This window comes from Fundulus heteroclitus, chromosome 18, assembly GCF_011125445.2.
Source record: "Fundulus heteroclitus isolate FHET01 chromosome 18, MU-UCD_Fhet_4.1, whole genome shotgun sequence".
NCBI classification, from domain to species: Eukaryota; Metazoa; Chordata; class Actinopteri; order Cyprinodontiformes; family Fundulidae; genus Fundulus; species Fundulus heteroclitus.
In genome coordinates, this window is record NC_046378.1 from 37,488,436 (window position 1) to 37,508,177 (window position 19,742).

At 39.7% G+C, this 19,742-nt stretch overlaps 1 protein-coding gene across 1 annotated transcript in view; it reads left to right on the forward strand.

Annotated features, from left to right (window-relative positions):
• galnt17 (polypeptide N-acetylgalactosaminyltransferase 17) overlaps positions 1-18,145 on the forward strand; it is a 42,650-nt gene extending 24,505 nt beyond the window's left edge. The window contains exons 5-11 of the mRNA XM_012872500.3: positions 4,058-4,255; positions 5,528-5,645; positions 6,100-6,285; positions 7,699-7,836; positions 8,076-8,171; positions 12,925-13,086; positions 16,429-18,145. Of these exons, the coding sequence (XP_012727954.1) occupies positions 4,058-4,255; positions 5,528-5,645; positions 6,100-6,285; positions 7,699-7,836; positions 8,076-8,171; positions 12,925-13,086; positions 16,429-16,563 (1,033 nt within the window). The 3' untranslated portion in view covers positions 16,564-18,145. The remainder of the gene's footprint in view (positions 1-4,057; positions 4,256-5,527; positions 5,646-6,099; positions 6,286-7,698; positions 7,837-8,075; positions 8,172-12,924; positions 13,087-16,428) is intronic.
• The last annotated feature ends 1,597 nt before the right edge of the window (positions 18,146-19,742 follow it).

A 19,742-nucleotide genomic window follows, 5' to 3' on the forward strand; every position in this document is an offset into this window, starting at 1 on the left:
TAACTAAAACTACCAAGCAAAATTAAGATTAAAGAAACTAAGGAACTATGCACACACAAAAGAACAAAAAGACAACTAAAACAGTTGAAAACCATCATCAGAATGATTCAGTGAATCACTGAATCGTAGGTTTCTCCAAGTTAGAGAACCAAAGTTCGTCTTAAATAATCTGGAATATGATTACATTATCTTAACTAATTTAGAACATTTAATGTGTCTTCAGCCTATTCACAACTCTCCAACTCTGACTCAGATATAACGTTATAAGTGATGTTGGGAGCATATGTGATCACATGGCCGTTAGCATGGCAGCTAACTTGACTGGACGACTTTGGCTCAATGGGTAAAGTAGTTGTCTTGCAGTTGGGAGGTTGTGGGTTTGATTCCAGCTGTCACATGTTGATGTGCCCCTGGGCAAGGCACTTAACCCCAAGTTGCCTACTGATCTGCATATGAGTGTATGTGATTGGATGCATATGGCTCTAGTGTACAGCGCTTTGAGTGGTCAGTATGACTGGGAAAGTGCTATATACATTAATTTACCATTAATGTTCCTTATTAAAGGTGTACAGATGCTTTTAGCACTATCGAACGATGGCGGAACAAAAGGGACACACGCGTTGTGTTTAAACAACCTGTAGTTACATTTAACTTGTTAATGGCTACTGACGGAGGATAATGCAAGCAAACATCGGGGCTTATTTAAAGGACCTTTAGCTATATTTGGTGTAATGAGCAGATCAGAAAACACAACTATTATTTTCCCCATCAGTTTTGAGAAACTCTTATGGAAATAAAGTTTGTCATAACCTTAAACACAGCTGCTTTGATTTCACATTTCACAGCCTGTACTTTGCTTGTCCAGTCTGAGCACATGTTGATCTCTCAGATGTGAGGTCCTCGTCACAAGGGTCCACGAATAAAAGAGAGCGCCTCTCCGGTGCTGCAGGCAGACAGCAAACAAAGGAGGCTGATTCCAACCAAATCAAAGGTTTTATAGAATCTGAGACCTGCTGTGAGGGACAGTATCAGATACAGTCTAGTTTTATATCTCTCCTGGCTGAAGCCCTATACACCACGTCATATCATATTTCATGTAGTTATGCTTAGAATGATAAAACATGTTTTTTGTTGTTTTTTGGTGGAAAGTTGGATAACAGGAAATTTGCCCCAGGAAATGTGTTTGTGGGAGAGCTTGAACAAATTGTGGGAAACCGATCAGCCCCTAAGAGCTACAGAAATGCAAATGTTTGTGTAGCAATGTGTCATTGTGTATGATTTTATCACGTTTAGGTAGTAAAGTTTGTTGTATTTAGAGTTGTCTTTGGTTTATTAGTAGCTTCCTGTATTATTTTGGTTAGGCTGCCTCCTATCTATTCGCTGTTCTCTTTACTTCATGTTTTCTCGCTGTTTCTGGGTTTTCTCAGTCTCCTGTTGGTTTTGAGTCTCTCATATCACCAGTAGCTGTGTTTTGTTTGTGTACTGCTTATTAGTTTCTGTCCTGGTTTCAGTTCTTGTTCTGCCATTCATTCTCCATACTGTTCAATCCTGCTCTAGTCTGCCCCGTGTAATTCTGCCCTGCATCATCTTGTCTACATTGATCCTCCCCTGCTTTTGCATTTATTTAGTTTCATGATCTTCATTTAAAGTCTTACGGTTTTGGACCAGGACTTATTTTTGTATCATTAAACATCTTTATTTTTGTTCCACCTCTGCATTTGGCTCCTCCACAGCCATCACCTCTTTCTCGTGACACAAAGTAGACGTTGTTTTGCTGAGAAAATTGTAGAAATGACCAAGTTAAAATATTCGAATAAAAGGTGTGTCTCAAAAGATTAGGAGATCATAAAAAAAGTGTCATATTTTTTGTCTCTTATTGCAGAAAGTGAAACTCATGTGTTAAATAGATTCATCAGACATAGAGTGAAATATTTCAAAGCTTTATTTTTTTGTCATTTCTGCCTTATAGATGAGGAAAACCCCAAATATCCTTATCGCAGGAAATGAGAGTATTGTGAAAAAGTTAAATATTGGAAGTTTTGTGTCACACTATAATCAGCTAATTAAGTAAAAACACCTGCAAAGGTTTCCAGAGCCTCTAAATCACAGTTGTCAAATTCCAGTCCTTGAGGTCCAGATTTCCTGCATCTGTTATAAGGCTACGTTCACTCTGCAGGGAAATGCGATCCAAATTGGATCATTTTGCCCGAATATACGACTCATATCCATCTTTTTCACAGCGGTGTGAACGGCCTAATTCCGGTTTTTTCACCCCAAAGAAAATCTGATTTGTGCCTCTTCCATATGTATATGTATCGGATATTTTTCAAAGCATCCGCATGTCACTCCATGAAAGGCCGTTGTTAACAGCTGTCTCTTAGTCTCGCTATGATGGGGTCTTAATATTGTCGGCTCCCATTGCGCAACAGCTCTCTGGTAATAACAAGGAGAGATGTCGGCCGGTATCCGCATTTTTTTTATTTTGAACACTTCTAGAAACAATAACGTTCATGGTTACTTCCATAAACAGCGCACTGATTTGTGACGTCTCCTTCTGTTATCTGCGCATGCGGGTCGCTTTGTGGTTCTGAACCGTTCAGACAGTAGAATAATAGCGGTCGCATTTAATGGTAGTAAGAACGGCCCCTAAAAAAAACAGATTACAGCAAAGAATCTGAATTTAGCGTTGTTAAATGCATCTCTGCCTCAACACACCTGAATCACATAATTAGGTCATTAGCAATACTTCAGCAATATACATGTGTGCTGGACACACACACAATCACCTGGAAGACTGATGATATGGCAGATGTCCAGAGAACAAAAGTCACAAAAGGCCATGGCTAAAGAAGCTGCCTTTTCACAGGGTGCCAGCTCCAACCATATTCCTAGAAAGTTGAGCGGAAGGAAAATATGGTTGGTAAAGGTGCACCAACGATAATTTTAACTGCAGCCTTAAAAGGATTGTCCAGCAAAATCCATTCAAGACGTTCAGAAGGGGTGGAAAGAGGCTGTTACTTTATGTCATTTATTGCCCCATAAATATAAATACTGTCCTTTAAAAACACATTTAATAATGTAACATATATTTAAAACAAAATGTCTAAATACGTTTAATCAGGACACAAGTTGCATAAAGAAATGTGATTTTTATCACTAAACTGCACACAGTAATGACATTTACCGGTAATTATGTTTTTGGATTTATTGACATTTATTGGTGCTCTGAAGAAACCAACAGTGGAGAAAAAAGCTAAAATAACAGTCCTGACACTTTTTGGGGTTTTCAGACACCGCTAATGGGAATGTATCATTGTCAAGATGAACCCAAATTCTTATCATGATAAGAACTTTTTCACAATAACGATAAAACTATACGATAAAGGCCCAGTCTTGGCTCATATGCAGTTCTCACTACTTCACTTTAGAAAACCACAGCTGGACCTTTAACGTCTCATATTAGATGACTGGGATCAAATCTGTTCATCAACAATTGTCTCGCTCTGTTTTCTCCATTTCTGCCCTTTGCTAATATCTGCTAACAACAATATAGAAAATGAGCTATTATTGATGAACAAAGCCTATTTTTCTTCCTGCCACCCTTTTGTAGCATCAACATTACTGCCACCGGTGCACAGCGCCTGACTGAAGTCAACGCTTTCATAAAAAGAAGCTGTTGCTCTGCTGGCCTAAACCGCCTATTGTTGGTCACTGACTAGAGCTTCCAGTATGAATATATTTGTAGTCATATTGTCAAGAATAAATGGAGCCTCCAGTTATATAGCAGAGGATTTAATTCAGCCGCTTTTATCAGATTGTCACACAGACTAAGACGGCCTCAATTTAATTAGCACAGAGAGGATCAGCAGACCCGAGCTCAGCCAGTCTGTATTCTGAAGCGGATACAGAGAAGTCGCTTAGATAATTACATGGGATTCATGCAGATAAGACATAATACTTACTTTCTGATTAAAACTTGAAAGGTGTTGTGAAACTTTGTGCTACTGTGGAGTTTGTGGTATGTAAATTGTGCTCACTGTGTTTGTGCTCTGGTCAGGGCCGAGCCTGTGCTGGCCAGAATAAAAGAGGACCACAAGCGGATCATCCTGCCGTCCATCGACAACATCAAGCACGACACTTTTGAGGTGGAGCGCTACGAGAACTCCGGCCACGGCTACAACTGGGAACTGTGGTGCATGTACATCAACCCGCCCAAGCAGTGGTGGGACGAGGGGGACATGTCTGCACCCATAAGGCAAGAGGAACTCACCTTAAAAACTTCTTTAATATATATTCCAGTTGCCACAGTGGACAATTAAGTGAATCGAGGCTTAAGATTTTTGATTTTCCACAGTTAGAGTTAAATTTATGCATCTATTGTGCATGCTGGTTTCTCCAACTGCACACAAAGGCAGATGTGCTCCTTAACAATTATGCAAATGGAAAATTACATCTTTGTATATAGTATATGTTAAGATTTTATAATAAGATTTTAACACCAGTCAATCCATTTACCTTTGAATATGTCAGCCAAAGGCATTTCCAACTGACTTAAGGATTTAGAAATGCCATTTTAAGCATCATTTCTCGATTCTTGTCAGGTTCAGAATCTCTCAGTGGAGAAACTTTTTATTTCTTTTTGATTTCCTCTGGACTTTCAGCCTGGTTCAAAAACACGTGCAAATAATAGCATAATTTTCATCGGCATAGATTTAATGCTATCTGTATTGTGAATCTGGGGCAAACGAAATGCATAGCTCTCTTTGAATTTTCCACATGGGCTTTATGTATTTTCTGATGTATTTTCTGAACATTTGTAGAAATTATGTACTAGAAAACATGACTATTGGCCTCTCCTAAAACATTTAAGAGTTCTTCTAAGAGAACAGACTGGCTGCAAAAGGGACTATAGTATCCTGAAAAGTATTACTGCCTTTAAGCAAGATCCTCGCCACCCCTTTGCTTCCTCTTTACAGTAATGTGCTAGTTTGTGATAATCTTTCATATATAAATCTTAATTAAATATCTTAAAGTTTGTAGTTGCAACAAGACAAAATCTGAAACAGTTCAAAGTGTGTGAATACTTACGTTATCTGATAACCAACTCTGTTGTTAATATTTTTTTTCAATGTTGTAATTTGAAATAAAGGTAGAAAACTGGAAGCCCCCTCAAATCAAAAGTGGTAGATGAAGCTACTTCTGTGCTGTCCATATGTGTGTATATGTATATTAAGGAAAAGCAACACGCCAGTCAATAGAACCAAGGACGAAGGAGCAAATCCTACCTGTGATCATATCTACACTCTTACTCTAAGTGGCCAAACAAATTGTGCCTAAAAGTGCCCAAAGAATGGGTTGGAAATCCGGGGAAACTCTGTCAAGGTGGCAGAGCATGTGTGAAGATATTACTGGAAAACCATTTTATTTTAAAGTGGGTTGAATTTGACGTCTGCAAAGTAGTTTTCCTCACATCAAACTGTAAAGTGTCTTCATTATTTGTGTTCCAACGGGAATTTGCTCTCCGCAGGACTCCTGCCATGATTGGCTGCTCCTTTGTGGCCGACCGGGACTACTTTGGGGAACTCGGTCTGCTGGACTCGGGCATGGACGTCTACGGAGGGGAGAACATTGAGCTCGGCATCAGGGTTTGTGTGTCACCCAGTTTCCTTTTGTTCTTGAGCACTCTTTACCCCTGCAGGTTTAAATGGAGCAATGGCCGCCGTAGCATGGCATCACTGATAAATGAGGCCCCATTAAGGGCCCTGGAGGACCAGTCCTGTGTGCGTCGCTGACAGCAAGCCAATAGAGATAAATGGGTCATATGAAGCAGGACGGTTTGGGAGTTTTATTCTGGACATTTTGAGAGATCTGTCGTGTTAGTTTATTTCAAACTGAAAATAAAATAAAAAATATTTTCAAATTCTGTAGCCGAATAGCATACATTATCTACATGTATAAGAAAAGTAAAACAGGGCTTTTGAGTAGTATTGAAATAAAAATCCAAACTGCCTATATATATATATATCTATATATATAGATATATATATATATATTGTCCATCTGTGGTGCAGTTCTTTACGGTGCATTTTTTTCCTGCAGGTTTGGCTGTGCGGTGGCAGCATGGAGGTGCTGCCTTGCTCCAGAGTGTCTCACATTGCTCGAATTAAAAAACCCTACCACAGCAACATAGCGTTCCACACCCGGCGTAACGCTCTGCGGGTGGCCGAGGTCTGGATGGATGAATACAAGTCCAATGTGTACCTGGCCTGGAACATCCCCATGGAGGTGAGAAAAACGTGTACAAAAATGATGAGAAGGTTAGCTTGCCTACAGCAGGCGCTCCTAATTATCTTCTGTGGACATTTTTTTTGTCTTAACAACTATCTGGGATCACGTGAAAAAAATCTCTCAAATCCGCTCAGGTCTTATTTCTTTCTACTGAGGCCGTCCTCTTCTTCTCATGAACTTCTCAAACTGTTTGTTTCTTAAGACTCTCAACCATTTTCAAAGTATACGTTGAGAGCAGCGATGAACGGCTAACACTGAAGCTAACAGCTAAGCTAACCGCTAAGCTAAGTGGATACATAAACGCTAGAAGTGTGCTGCCAGCAAGTGGAAGCTAACGAGGAGCGAGCGCGCACACTGGCGTTACGTGAGCGCGTCACAATGATCGGCATGTGGGACATGCCGTAGATGCCGTGATACCACCAGAACTCAAAGCCGTAAAATATCTTCCACTATACCTTTAAATAAATTTAAACTCTTTTCGATTTCCCAAGAGCATCTCAAGACCCTTGACCCAGTCAGGTCCTAATGCCAACTTTGGGAATGTTAGTGTGGAGCAAAGTTTCAGAGGTGGGTCAATTTGGCTTCACAAAGTTAAAAGCCTTCCTAGCTTTCCTTCGTTCTTTTAAACCAGGGGCCTTAGTCTCAAATCCTTGAGGGCCAGTGTCCTGCATCTTTCAGATGTCTCTTACCCTACACACCTGAATCAAATGACTAAACTACCTCTCTTAAATGCAGTCTCTGCTAATGAGCTCACATTGGAGTCAGGTGTGTTTAACGCCCCTAAAAGTTGCCCCCACACGTCATTAGGTTGATTTTACTTTTGGGCATCTTTATAGAGCATTATATAGACAGAAAGCACACAAATTACCAAGGATTCTTTTTTACCTTGGTAAAAAAACAAACAAAAAAAAACTTGTATTTATAAAGGGGCTAAAAATAGTATACAAGGGAAAAGGATGCGAAATAATGACCACATGTGTTTGAGATAGCTGAATTAAATGTGTATTAAATAGAGTTTCTCTATTTCACAGTTTTATTTTAGTGCATATAAACTTACGTATGCTATGTTTCCTCCTACAACATAGAGTGATGTGTAGAATAACAACAGGGAAAAGCAGCAGCACACAAAAATGGGTAAATTTAAGGCAGCAGTGAGAAATTTTAGTACGTGCATTTTTTTATCACAGTTTTTAACAAAGAAAACCCCTTTATTATGATGTCAAAATAAAAAAGATACAACTTACTTGACTCTTATTTTATATGTTGATGATAAAAACCGCTCAAAATAACTTGGAAAGGTTTTTTTTTTCTTATTCCTGAATACATTACAAAAACTACTTATACAACTAACAGCGTTGCCAGAGTTTGACAGGAGTATGTCAGACAGTTGTGTTCTGTGTGCTCTTGTAGAACCACGGCATTGATTACGGAGACATTTCTCAGAGGGTCGCGCTGAGGAAGAGTCTGCAGTGTAAGAGCTTCCAGTGGTACCTGGATAACGTCTACCCAGAAATGAGGAGGTACAACAACACGGTCTTCTACGGCGAGGTGAGCGATCAGTCAAACCGACATGGAGGTGAAAGATCACGAAGGTCAAAGCAGGCAAATATCAAGCCGGTTGCATCTCCTGAAATAGATGAAACATCTCAGAAACCTCTCGGGGGCGATTAGAAATGTGCAATAAAATCATAACCGTGAAACAGATTAATTAATTTATATTTGATGCAAAAATCTGATCTTTTTCTAAGGAAGGACGCAATGATTGTCTCTATTATTTTGTATTTCAGATCCGTAACTCCAAAGTGAGCCACTTGTGTATGGATCAGGGTATGAAGGAAAACCACACAGCCACCCTTCACCCCTGCCATGGCTGGGGTCCTCAGGTACATCACAGATGCCAATAAAAAAATGATTGTTTCCCTTTAAAGAACTCACTTCTTCCCGGTGCGCTCTGGTGTGTCTCAGACAAGCTAAGCGAAAACTCTCTGGGGTTAAATTTTTGCTGTCGGGGTAAAAATGTTTGTCTTTCACTTTTTGCTGTAAAGCGCTGAGTCAGCAGGTGTCAACTCATGAACTGCTTCAGCCCGCGGGGCATCTGGATTTAGCACACAGCAATAAACAGGTGCTCCCGGGTACTTAAACACGCAAAGCCGAACAGATTTTACCCCTTAATGTGAATGGGAGTAGGCTATGGGTCATGACTAATTCTGACAGGACTTTCCACTCATCACGCTGGCTAATTTTAGTGGGCTTTAAACAAAATCAGGTGTTGTTGTTGCAGAGGATGATGAGAAACCAAACAAGTCTTTGTTCTCCACCAGCTGTTCTACAGTAGCTGCACTGAGGGATTTCCTGTAAATTAGTGTTATCAACTTCAATCTGTTCTTGAAAAAGTCTCCCAACCCACAGAAGGCACCAAAGCTGCTTTTTCTATTTAAACATCTAAACTGCCAAAGATCTGATGCCAAAACATAGAAAACACAGGGAGACAAGCTGCTTTTTTGGATCTGACGGTTAAAATAAATTTTGCTGATCTTTTCTCTCCATACTTAGTGGTACGTCTGGTAAAGATGTGTAAAAAGCTTTAAAATACAGCATTTTTTTTTTATTATTTTCCTGATGCTAGGGGCCTTTATGTAAAGTAATCAGAGTGAGAAAAGGAGAAAATACACACAGTGAAGGTCCCAAGGTTGGTTTTGTCAACATTTTTGAATGAGATTATGCCACGACAACAAAAAATGCCTTTATTTTCATACTTTCTACACATCTAGTTCAAGCATATCTTGCATAAAAATTCTTCCCTCAGAAGTTATGACACAGTTTATGTTCTATGAATAGTTTCTGCAAATATAATCTGGCCTACTTCAGGCGTCTCTGTTTCGATGAAAATATCTGCAGCTTTTGCAATAGAAAATAAGCCGTGTCCACTGAATAAAAGGTTTAAATGAGATTAAAATGGCACCTATTTTTATTATAGTGAGTTAAATAAAAAATAAGACAATTGATACCATAGAAATATAGTTGAGCTTACACAGAAGTGACTTAAAAGCCAGCTGTTATCTGCAAGAATGGGTATGTAGACCTACGTACATTTTAGTTTATTGCTAAGAATAAAGAATTTTTTTTCTTCCAATTGTGCACAAAATAATTAGCAGACTTTAATAAGATCAATGTGTAAAATATTTTTTTAAAGTTTTGGATCTACCTTGATTTACACATCCCTTTCCTACAGAAAAGTTGGCTAATTTGTTTATTGCATACTTATATTTTGTTGAGCAGTTAAAATCTTTTGCAATAAAATTTTGGGGTAATTTTAGATTTTTATTAGATTTTTTTTGGTCATTGAATACTTTTGACATGACAATTTTGCTCCTCTTAACAGTAACGTTGAACAACCCTGTTCTATTGGGTTTCTGTGCGGTGGGTATAAGAGCTCAGTTTGTTTTTATGATAGTAGAACCTGTTTCATTTTGATGGCTGCTCCCATAACAGCTCGTTGTCACAGAGGTTGCTGATAAGCTCCTTGGATAAAGCTCCTTTGCACATTAAAGGAGGCTAAGAATGTCAGCTTTGCTTTAAACCAGAGGTGTCAAACTCATGTCTATATTGGGCCACTTTGGTATCATGAAATCATAAAAGGGCCGGTTGCACATGTATAGATGATACTATTGACTTCATAATTTCATTCCAGTTCGCATAACAATTTAAATAATTTCACAATAACATAAAATTAGCATCACTATACCCAGTTTATACAGTTTATCTGCAGAAAAGTTGATGTTGGGGTGAGTTACACTTTAAACTCTGATTATTCTGCATCACCTTTTCTCTTTTTGGACATTTCTTGGTGGTTTTAACATGTTGTGGGAAAACTGACATCTAGTGGCAGGATGCTGTTACTACACAGTTAAAAGAATCAACAGTCGCCACAGGAGGCACAGTTTTAGCCACTTTATACAATTTAAAAGGATATATGCCTCCACTTTATGACATGATACGCCTTTTTCGGCTCTTGAGGGCAGAATAAACTGCCTTGACGGGCCGGATTCGGCCCGTGGGCCTTGAGTTTGACACATTTTCAGATGTTTTCATGCTGCGCTCCTATATATGAGTCTCCCAGCAGGCACAAAGTGAGTTTGTAGTTAGATGAGAGCTGACAGCTTACCAGTCAGTCTTATGAACCATGGGTAGTAACCAACAAATGTGAGCCTGCACCTAGAAGCAGCTGGAAAGAGCTTCATCTGTGGCTCAAAGGATTAGTGATGCGCTCAAAGAAGACTCGGTGCTCTTTCATGATGGATATTCCTTCAGGAGGTCCCATAGAAGAGATATTTTGGTCATGCATCGGTGGTGAGGGGCCTTTTGGGCCCATTCAGGAAATATGGGACATTTAAATCTGAACCATGACTCATATTTGCTTTAGAAGATGAGTCAGTGTTAAAATATGCTGACTAACCCTGTTTCACATTGGCAGCATGAACTGTACATCCACATTTTATGTAAAAAAAAAAAAAAAATCTTTAGGATCATCAGGGTAAAGGAAACTCACAGAAATACCAATGCTTTCTCATGATGGACATAATTTTAAAATGAAAACCCTCCTTCTGAAAAAAGATTAGTCACAAAGGCTATAATATCAAAACTTTAATGTTCAGTGAGTTTTGTTGCATCAAGAGAACAAACAAAATCAAAAAATCTTCAAGATATTCACAGTGAAACCACAAACTTTTGTGTTTTATTGGTATTTTGTGTGATAGACCGACACAAAGAGTTAAAATAATTAGCAATACTCATTATGTGAAAGGAGCGTGACAGATATTTTTTTTGTATTATTATTCTTTTTAAGAATCTAAAAATCTGAAAAGTGTGGCATGCATTTGCATTCACACTTTTCAAAGCAAACTTTTTATGATTTTCCTTCAACGATGGCTTTCTTCTTCCCACTCTTCCATAAAGGCGAGTCCTATCAGAGAGCTAATCTCCCTTGGCCTGAAGGTTCCTGCCAAGGGTTTTAGCTTCAGAGCGATTCAGACAGCTGCTGAGAACAACTCTGAGTGAGGAGGGATTTTTATCTTAGCGGGAAGATGTGGTTAACCCGGTTAGTAGGAGAGAAGCTGCCTTCTGAGAGCTGTGATTGGTTGATACAAGAAACAAAGAAAGAACAACCCAAAGGTTCTCCTAGTGATCAGTGGAGAAAAATTAACCAATTAGACTGGATGAAGAAATGTGTGCCGTAAAGATCAAATGTAATTAACTCAAAGAATTGCCACGCAGCATCGAAAAGTTTGAACGTACCTTATTTACATCCTCGTCGTTATTTTTGATTTGCCCATGTTCACTTGCCATACTGGTATTTTTACTACTTTATCTATTTGATATTAATGTGCACAAACCTGTCAGCACTTTACTGGGACTGCCTGCTTGTATGATGCAGCTGGATTTGGAAAAATGTGGAGAAAGGTGGAGAAAAACTGAAGCGGACCGAGGGGCAGCGCCTCTGTCTGCGACGCTCTGGGAGGAGAGTAGAGGAGCGTTGAAAGGAGGACTCTGAAGCACGATGCCAAGCAGATCAGTGCATCTTTTCCTCTGCTTTCATGCACCAGCCTGGAAATTCCAGCCCAGAATTTTTGGGAGCAATCCCAATGGATAAATAAAGTTGAGTCTAAGTCTAAGTGAGAGGCGCAGCAATCAAAAGCCAGTGAGGAGGTAGCATCACACAAGCGAATTTCTAGATAATCATTTAGCATTTAGTTCTCAAACTCCGGTCCTTGAGGGCTGGCGTCCTGCAAATATTAGATATGTCTCTGCTTCAACACACCTGACTGACTCCAATGTGAGCCTATTAGCAGAGCTAGACTCCAGGCTAGCGAGGTCGTTTAGCCATTTGATTCAGGTGTGCAGGGTTAGGGACACCGGCCCTCTGGGATTTGTGTTTAAGACCGCTGATTTAGGCCAGGGTTACTGACATCTTCAGTACAATACAGCAAACACTTTTTTACATCTTCCCTCTATGTGTCTAGAGTGTATATATATTTTGACTTTATCTTGTCTACAGTGTGTATTTACAGCTGGGCAAAAAAAAGGTACTTAGTCAGCCACTTATGGTGCAAGTTCTCCTACTCCTACTCTCCTAAGTTCAGAGAGGTCTGTAGTTTTCACCACTTCAACTATGAGAGACAAAATCCAGGAAATCACATTGTAGGCATTTTAAAGAATGTATTTGTAAATTATGGCGGAAAATAATAAGCATTTGGTCAATAACAAACGAGTGAGATGTCTGGCCCTCACAGACCTGTGACTTCTGTCCTCCACCTGTTACCTGTGTTAACGACACATGTTTGAATCTGTGAAAACGACACCTGTCCACACCATCAAACAACCAGACTCCAAATTCATCAGGAAGAATGATTAATTATGGAGGATCAGCCAATCAGCTCTCTCTCTTTCTGCACTTTTCCCCTGCTTAAGACGCTCTGAGCCTCACTAAAAGCCCTCCTCACTACTCCTAACATTTTGTCACCTCAGCAGCTCTCTTAAGGCCTAAGAGGCCTTTGTGAATAACGTTTATCTCACCGAGGTAAAAATCTGAGATCTCATTCAGATCCTTTTCTCTTTGCCGTCTCCGTCGCTGCTCAGTTGGGACGCTACACCAAAGACGGTCAGCTGTTCCTGGGTCCACTGGGGAGCACCGGCGATGAAACCCGCTGTGTGGTGGACGATCAGATCAGCAGCTTCCCCCAGCTCCTAAACTGTGACAAGGTGACCAACGTCAAGCAGAAGACGTGGAACTTCTCTCAGGTGAGAAAGACGGAGCGAGATGTAATGAAAACGGCTAAGTGGATTTGACCATCAGTGAAAAAGCGCAGCGGTGGAAGCTGAAAGACAATAAAAGCTTTTGCTCAAAATTAAGTTTTATCCTTTCCTGTAAAGCCTTTTTGAAACTCTCTACATGCTTTAGAAAAATGCTGACAGCTACAAATGTGAAAGCAGCGAAGCATCGGCGTTGCCCTTCAGCTTGATTCCCATTTTCCATCTCCATCACTATATTCGGTCCAGTACCCCTTCTAAATTAAGTCTGAAAAAAGACACCAAAACCCGCAACTTGACTGAGTATAGCTTGCTGCCAGTTTGGGTAGAAGTTATTACACCGTTTTTATGCAACTCACAAAAACTGAGCGACAGATCATAAGTCCAGTGGGTTGTTTTTTTTTTAGTTTTTGCCATGAAGAGCTTAGTTTATGATGATTTTACACACATAATGTTGATTCAGTGAACCATTTACAAGCTATTTGGGTTAAAATTGATTGCCCTTATTTTCTCCTCCAGCAGTCTGTATGCGTATTTCCCTACTTTCAGCCACTGTTACAGGACTCATGGTTTCCTATTTCCCGTTTCTCTCAGTAACAGTTCAAGATGTTCATCAATGCAAAATCTAGCTCTGGTTTTTGATTGCCTGCTTTATTAAATACGGGGAATAGACCATAGCAACTGGTCTCTGGTTCTTACATCTTTCTGACGTCAAAATGTCTTCAGTATAGTTTACAAAAGGTCTTTATAGTGATAAGTGATTTGAATACAATATTGGAAATATTACCTACAGAGATTTATACCCCCGGTAAACTATTGCATGTCATCCTTTAGTTTTAGTGGCATAGGAAGGCTTGATGCTGACCACAGGATGTTTCATGCTTGAAACTAAAGGTGAAACCGACTGAACAATTTTCTCAGTGATTAATTCAGCTAAGGAAACCCAGCAGGTTGCATCAAGTCTCTCCAAGCAGCATTCACTCCTCCTGAAAGACCGTAGAGCCACAGGGACAGTCGTCTGCATTGCTGATGGCTTTGCAGCAATCCCTCATACTGAGCATGCATGAAGCGACAGTGGAGAGGAAAACTCCCCTTTAACAGGGAGGAGAACCTCCAGCAGAACCAGAACCAGGCTCAGTGTGAACGCTCATCTGCCTCCACCCACTGGGGCTTAGAGAAGACAGAGCAGAGACACAGAAAGCACAGAAGCTCACATTGACCCAGGAGTACTTTCTATGTTAGATGGTAATAGTGGATGATCTGCCTAACCTGATGATGGTACAGCTATGTATATATGTATTTGTCCTTGAATATAACCCTGCATGTGTGTCATCTTCCGTCGTGGCAGAATGTATCTCATTTCCAAAGACCAGTGCTGTTTGTGATGCACAATATGAATTATTCAGTCTCCTAAATGTTGGTGGAAATTGTGACTTCACTGCAAAAAGGGAACAAAAAGGAAACTTTTCTTGAAACTGGTGTGTTTGTCCTTGATTTGAGCAGCAAGTTTAAATGATCTGCCAAGGAATAAAATTTTTGCACTTAAAAAAGGAACAACTCATCTTCATCATCTTATTTCAAGTGCAGTATATCTAATTATCTTATTTTAGGTTCAGATTAACAACTAATCGGGGTTAGAGAAGACAAACATTGATCCAGGAATCCTTCCTTTGTTAGAGAGGTTAATGGCAGACCTGCTCTATACAGGACTGTCTCAGAAAATTAGAATATTGTGATAAAGTTCTTTATTTTCTGTAATGCAATTAAAAAACATGAAATGTCATACATTCTGGATTCATTACAAATCAACTGAAATATCGCAAGCCTTTTATTGTTTTAATATCGCTGATTATGGCTTACAGCTTAAGAAACCCAAATATCCTATCTCAAAATATTAGAATATCGTGAAAAAGTATACTAGTAGGCTATTCAACTAATCACTTGAATCGTCTAATTAACTGGAAACACTGCAGGGTTTCCTGAGCCTTGAAAAACACTCAGCTTGGTTCAGTAAACTAAATCACAAGTATGGTAGTGGTTAAGAGACGACATCAGATTCTCACAGTAACTGGTGTACTGACCATGGCATTACTGTCCTTGATTGGCCTGCCAATTCCCCTGACCTGAACCCCATAGAGAATTTGTGGGGTATTGTGAAGAAGAAGCTGAAAGACACCAGAGCCAACAATGCAAATGAGCTAAAGGCCGCTATTGAAGCATCCTGGGCATCCATAACACCTCAGCAATGCCACAGGCTGATTGCCTCCATGCCACGCCGCATTGATGCAGTAATCTGTGCAAAAGGATTCACAACCAAGTACTGAGTGCATTAATGGACATTTTCAAATGTTTGATTTTGTTTTGCTGTTATAATTTTTTTTTTACTTGGTCTGAGGAAATATTCTAATATTTTGAGATAGGATTTTTGAGTTTTCTTCAGCTGTACGCCATAATCAGCAATATTAAAACAATAAAAGGCTTGCGATATTTCAGTTGATTTGTAATGAATCCAGAATGTATGACATTTCATGTTTTTTAATTGCATTACAGAAAATAAAGAACTTTATCACAATATTCTAATTTTCTGAGACAGTCCTGTAGGTTGCTTCATCTAGGACAGACACACAGTGAAGAATAAATGAACTTAAGAATAAACAAATTTAAGACGTAAGAAAAATTCTGACATGGTAAAAGAAAAAAGTAACATACCAGGTCCTGATGCAACTGATCCCTGAAAAACAGGAACAGTAGAGCATCAAGAGTGACACGCTTTTTCATCATACGGGAAAGGACTTAATGTTCCACATAGCACGCTTCATTTTCACATCAACAAACACACGGTTCTCAAAATGCCAGCATGCATGGCAAGAAAAGCGATAATGTCAGAGCAGCCGGAGCAGGAGACCCGTCTCACCATCTGAGCGCCTCCTGCACAGGTGTACCTGGCAGCCGGGTGTCGTCTTCATGGTGCGTTCAAATGCTGCTTCCCTATTCAGACATGTACCGACATATGGAGGTGCGGGGGGGGGGGAGGTCTGCTCCTGGTGATGCTCCGTGATGTTGCTTTGGTGTGTAACTGTATACAGAATCAAAGCTTTTCAGGCTGTGTGACCTGGAAGAAGACGGGTTGCACACGAAGCCGTAGACACTTTGTTGCACAGATCATCATCAGACGGCCCTTTTTTTTATAATTAGAAGTAGAGATTTTAACACCAATCAGGATAAATGCAGTGAGATGCTTCTGTGTGGCTCGTGTATCATCCCATCATGTTCACATGTGGTCCCAGAGCCATCTGTGAAACCGGCTAACGTGTCGCTCTCCCTGCCGCGCAGAATGACTCCATCACAAACCGAGCCACGGGACGGTGTCTGGAGGTGGTGCCGGCCAACGTTTACTTCGGCCACCTGCTGGTCCTGCAGCCCTGCTCCGGTCAGAGGTGGACCATCAAGAACGCCATGAAGCAATAGCCCACAGAGAGGGCCGGTTCTGCTGGGCTGTGATTGGCTCACAGAGGTCAGCTCACCTGCGTCTGGCACAGGGACGTACGACTCGACAATGAGACTCCTCCTCTGCAACACTTAAGACATCTTAAATACTCTGGGTGCCATGAAGATTATCTGGGAATTATTTTTTATAAAAAGGGACGTTGAAAATGGCAGGTTAAGCATGAGGATTGTTTCTGTCTGACTTCTTTTGACTTAATGTGTTGTTATAAATCCTGCGTGTGCTACTCCACAGTGCTTTGTTGTTCAAGGCTTGAGATTAAATCAACCAAATTGGCGTTACAGGAACTGCAAAAGAGTCTGGAGCCATCCTTCAATGGCGTATCCTTGTTTTCCAAGAAGTCGTTATAATTCCTGCATCAGTTTGAAGTGGTTTCTGGTTTCCAGGCTTCCTGAATATCTTTCAAAAGTTGTTTTTCTGACTTTGGCTGCCATTTCTCTCATTTCAGTCTTGCGTCTACCAATCTTCAGTTTTTTTTTCTGAATTTATGAGTAAAGACACTTTTTAGCAAACAACCAATTGATTTCTAAAAGAGTAATCAGGTGTAAACTCGGTAGACATCAGGTTTTAATTGAAAGATGATGCATCCACATTACTACTAAGCATACACTGTGTATTACTCTGCCATCAGCAGGAACAAGCTTTATTCAGAAAGTAGGTAAAAAAAAAAAAAAGTCCAAAGACAATCTTTAAAAGATCTCCAGGAAGGCTGGAAAACTACTGATCAGGATCAAATAAAGAAAAGACAATAAAGTCTGACCGCTTTGAAGCAAATAAAGAAACTTAGGATGGTTTAGAACTTTTGCACAGTACTGTACAGCTTATTTGGGGGTAATATCAACATTTCTGTTATCAACATCAAAATCTCTGCAATATTACATTTCTTGTCATGTCCTGTAAGGTGTAAAAAAAAAAAAAAAAGAGTGATGCCTTGAATTTCTGCAACAGGCACGGTTCAGAATGCTGTCAGCATTTTCTAAACGCATCCTCAGCTGTCGTTCCAGATTTTAGTGTAATATACATAAAAAGGAAGAGAGCCCATTTGTGACGAGCATAAGGTTAAAATAAACCGAATAATAATCACATATAAGCATAAAGATATTTTTTACTTTTCAGCTTTCAAAAGTCTAAGACTAAGGCACAGGCAGCATTTTTAACAGCTGTCAAAAAAAAAAAAAAAAGAAGAAGAACCAAGAGGGCTAAAGAGGCAAGTGGTTCTGAACGCCGTGCACTTTCACACATCTTAACTGGACGCATCCTGTAGCAACACACACAGTGGAGCATGATTGTTGGTTCTTGATGCCTGTGGGAATAAAGTTGAGTTTCTGTGTCCTGTCAGCCGCTGGGTGCCATAACTAACAAAGCACTTTTCCCTGACTAGGAGCCACTGACTATGGGGGCAATACTGATCGACATTCTGACGACTTGCTAGGCTGAAATTGTTCAAAGACTGAGAAGCGTGTGATGTCCTATTCTATTAATTCAGTGTTATTTGGTTTGGTTTTTGCGCCTGAGATTGTCTTCCAATAAAGGTTTCTTGGTTTGTGTGCGGCTGTTCTTTTAGGAAACGTTTTAACTGGTAGAAGTTGTAAAAAAGCCCAGCAAGCCAGGACGACCTGCACACAGACTGAGCAGAGTTGTTCTCCAGATGTTCTTCCTGATGCAGCTGGGTCCTGAAACTCCGTCCTTCATGTCAAAGACGTGAACTCCCCCCCACTGCTCCATGAAGGGACTAATACAGCCTCAAAGTAAAGATTAGGAAATTAGCACTGTGGTATACTGTCCTTTAAATTTTTTAATGCACTACACATTAAATGTGTTGTATTAATGAACTGTCGTTCAACTAACTGGAATGCTCAGGGCAGATGTTTCCCTTTACAAAAAGATGTGACCGGGAGCGAGTTGATAGGGAAATAAATCCTGATATTGGTCCAAGCTGAGAAGCTCATTAGATATTATGCAGGGTCTGTTTTTGCTGATCTGTTAGGGGAGCCTGGTGGATGTAAATCCACATGGTTACAGAAACATTGTCGGGCTGAAGAGAAACAACAAACGATCTGGTCTTTTGTGAAATTGTAGATTGCTAACATACAATTGTATATTTTTACTCTTTATTTGTGGTAAAATAGAATACAAACAATGTCAAAATGGTCCAAAGATGCCAAGATTGGTGTATATTTGGTCTAAAAGGGATTTTTTTTTCTTTCATGAATTTTTAGATGTTTATTAGAAGTCTTAAAAGTAAATCTGCTTTAGTTGAGACTGTGAGACAAAATGAGCGTAAAAATGGGATAAGACAAAAGACCTTTCAACTATCAAAACAGCATCTTTGCTGGATGAGCCTCATGATGGAACACCAACCTTGCAGATAATATGTAAGTCCAGTCAATTGAACATATTTCAGTCGTGAGAGCATAGCTTTTGTGAATTAAATAATAATTTGTCATTTTACAAAGATAAAATTAAACTCTATTTCCTATCTCTCTTTTAGATAAATGGTCAGCATCACAGTTTTAGGAGCAACTTTTGTACAGAAGTGCTGCTGTGGAATGAGAACATAGAAATTATCATTGTTGCTGTACATTTGACATTCTTTTAGTAAAATGACTTGAATTTCATATTTGGTGAGAGCCATGCATGTTGCTGTCTGTGAGGAGCCTTTCCTGTAGCTCAAATTTTTAACACTTTAGTTAAACATGTTTTGCAGCTGCTGGTACTGTACATATAAGTAAATATCTGGTCATCGTTGCCAGTGTTTAGCTCTCAACCAAAACTATGATTTTCCTGCACATTAATACTGTGCTGTAATATCACAACTGAAAAACGGAAAGTATTCAATTTGAGCAAAGCTGTTTTTGTGCTTTGGTTTGTGTTTTATGGTCTTTTTCTTATACGATTTCTAGGAATTTATTGCATTTGCATACCTCACAAGTTGTTTTTTTTATCACAAGTTTAAGCTTAAGCTCAGTTATTTTTTTTTTTATCAAAAACATTGAGAAGAACATGTTGACAGCAACAGTTCACCTTTATGCAGATGACACCATACTTTACACACAGAGCAATACTCTGAGACAGGTTTTTAACTAACTTCAAACTGCCCTTCTGCGTATGGCTTAAAAGTATTTCTTAATGTGAACAAACT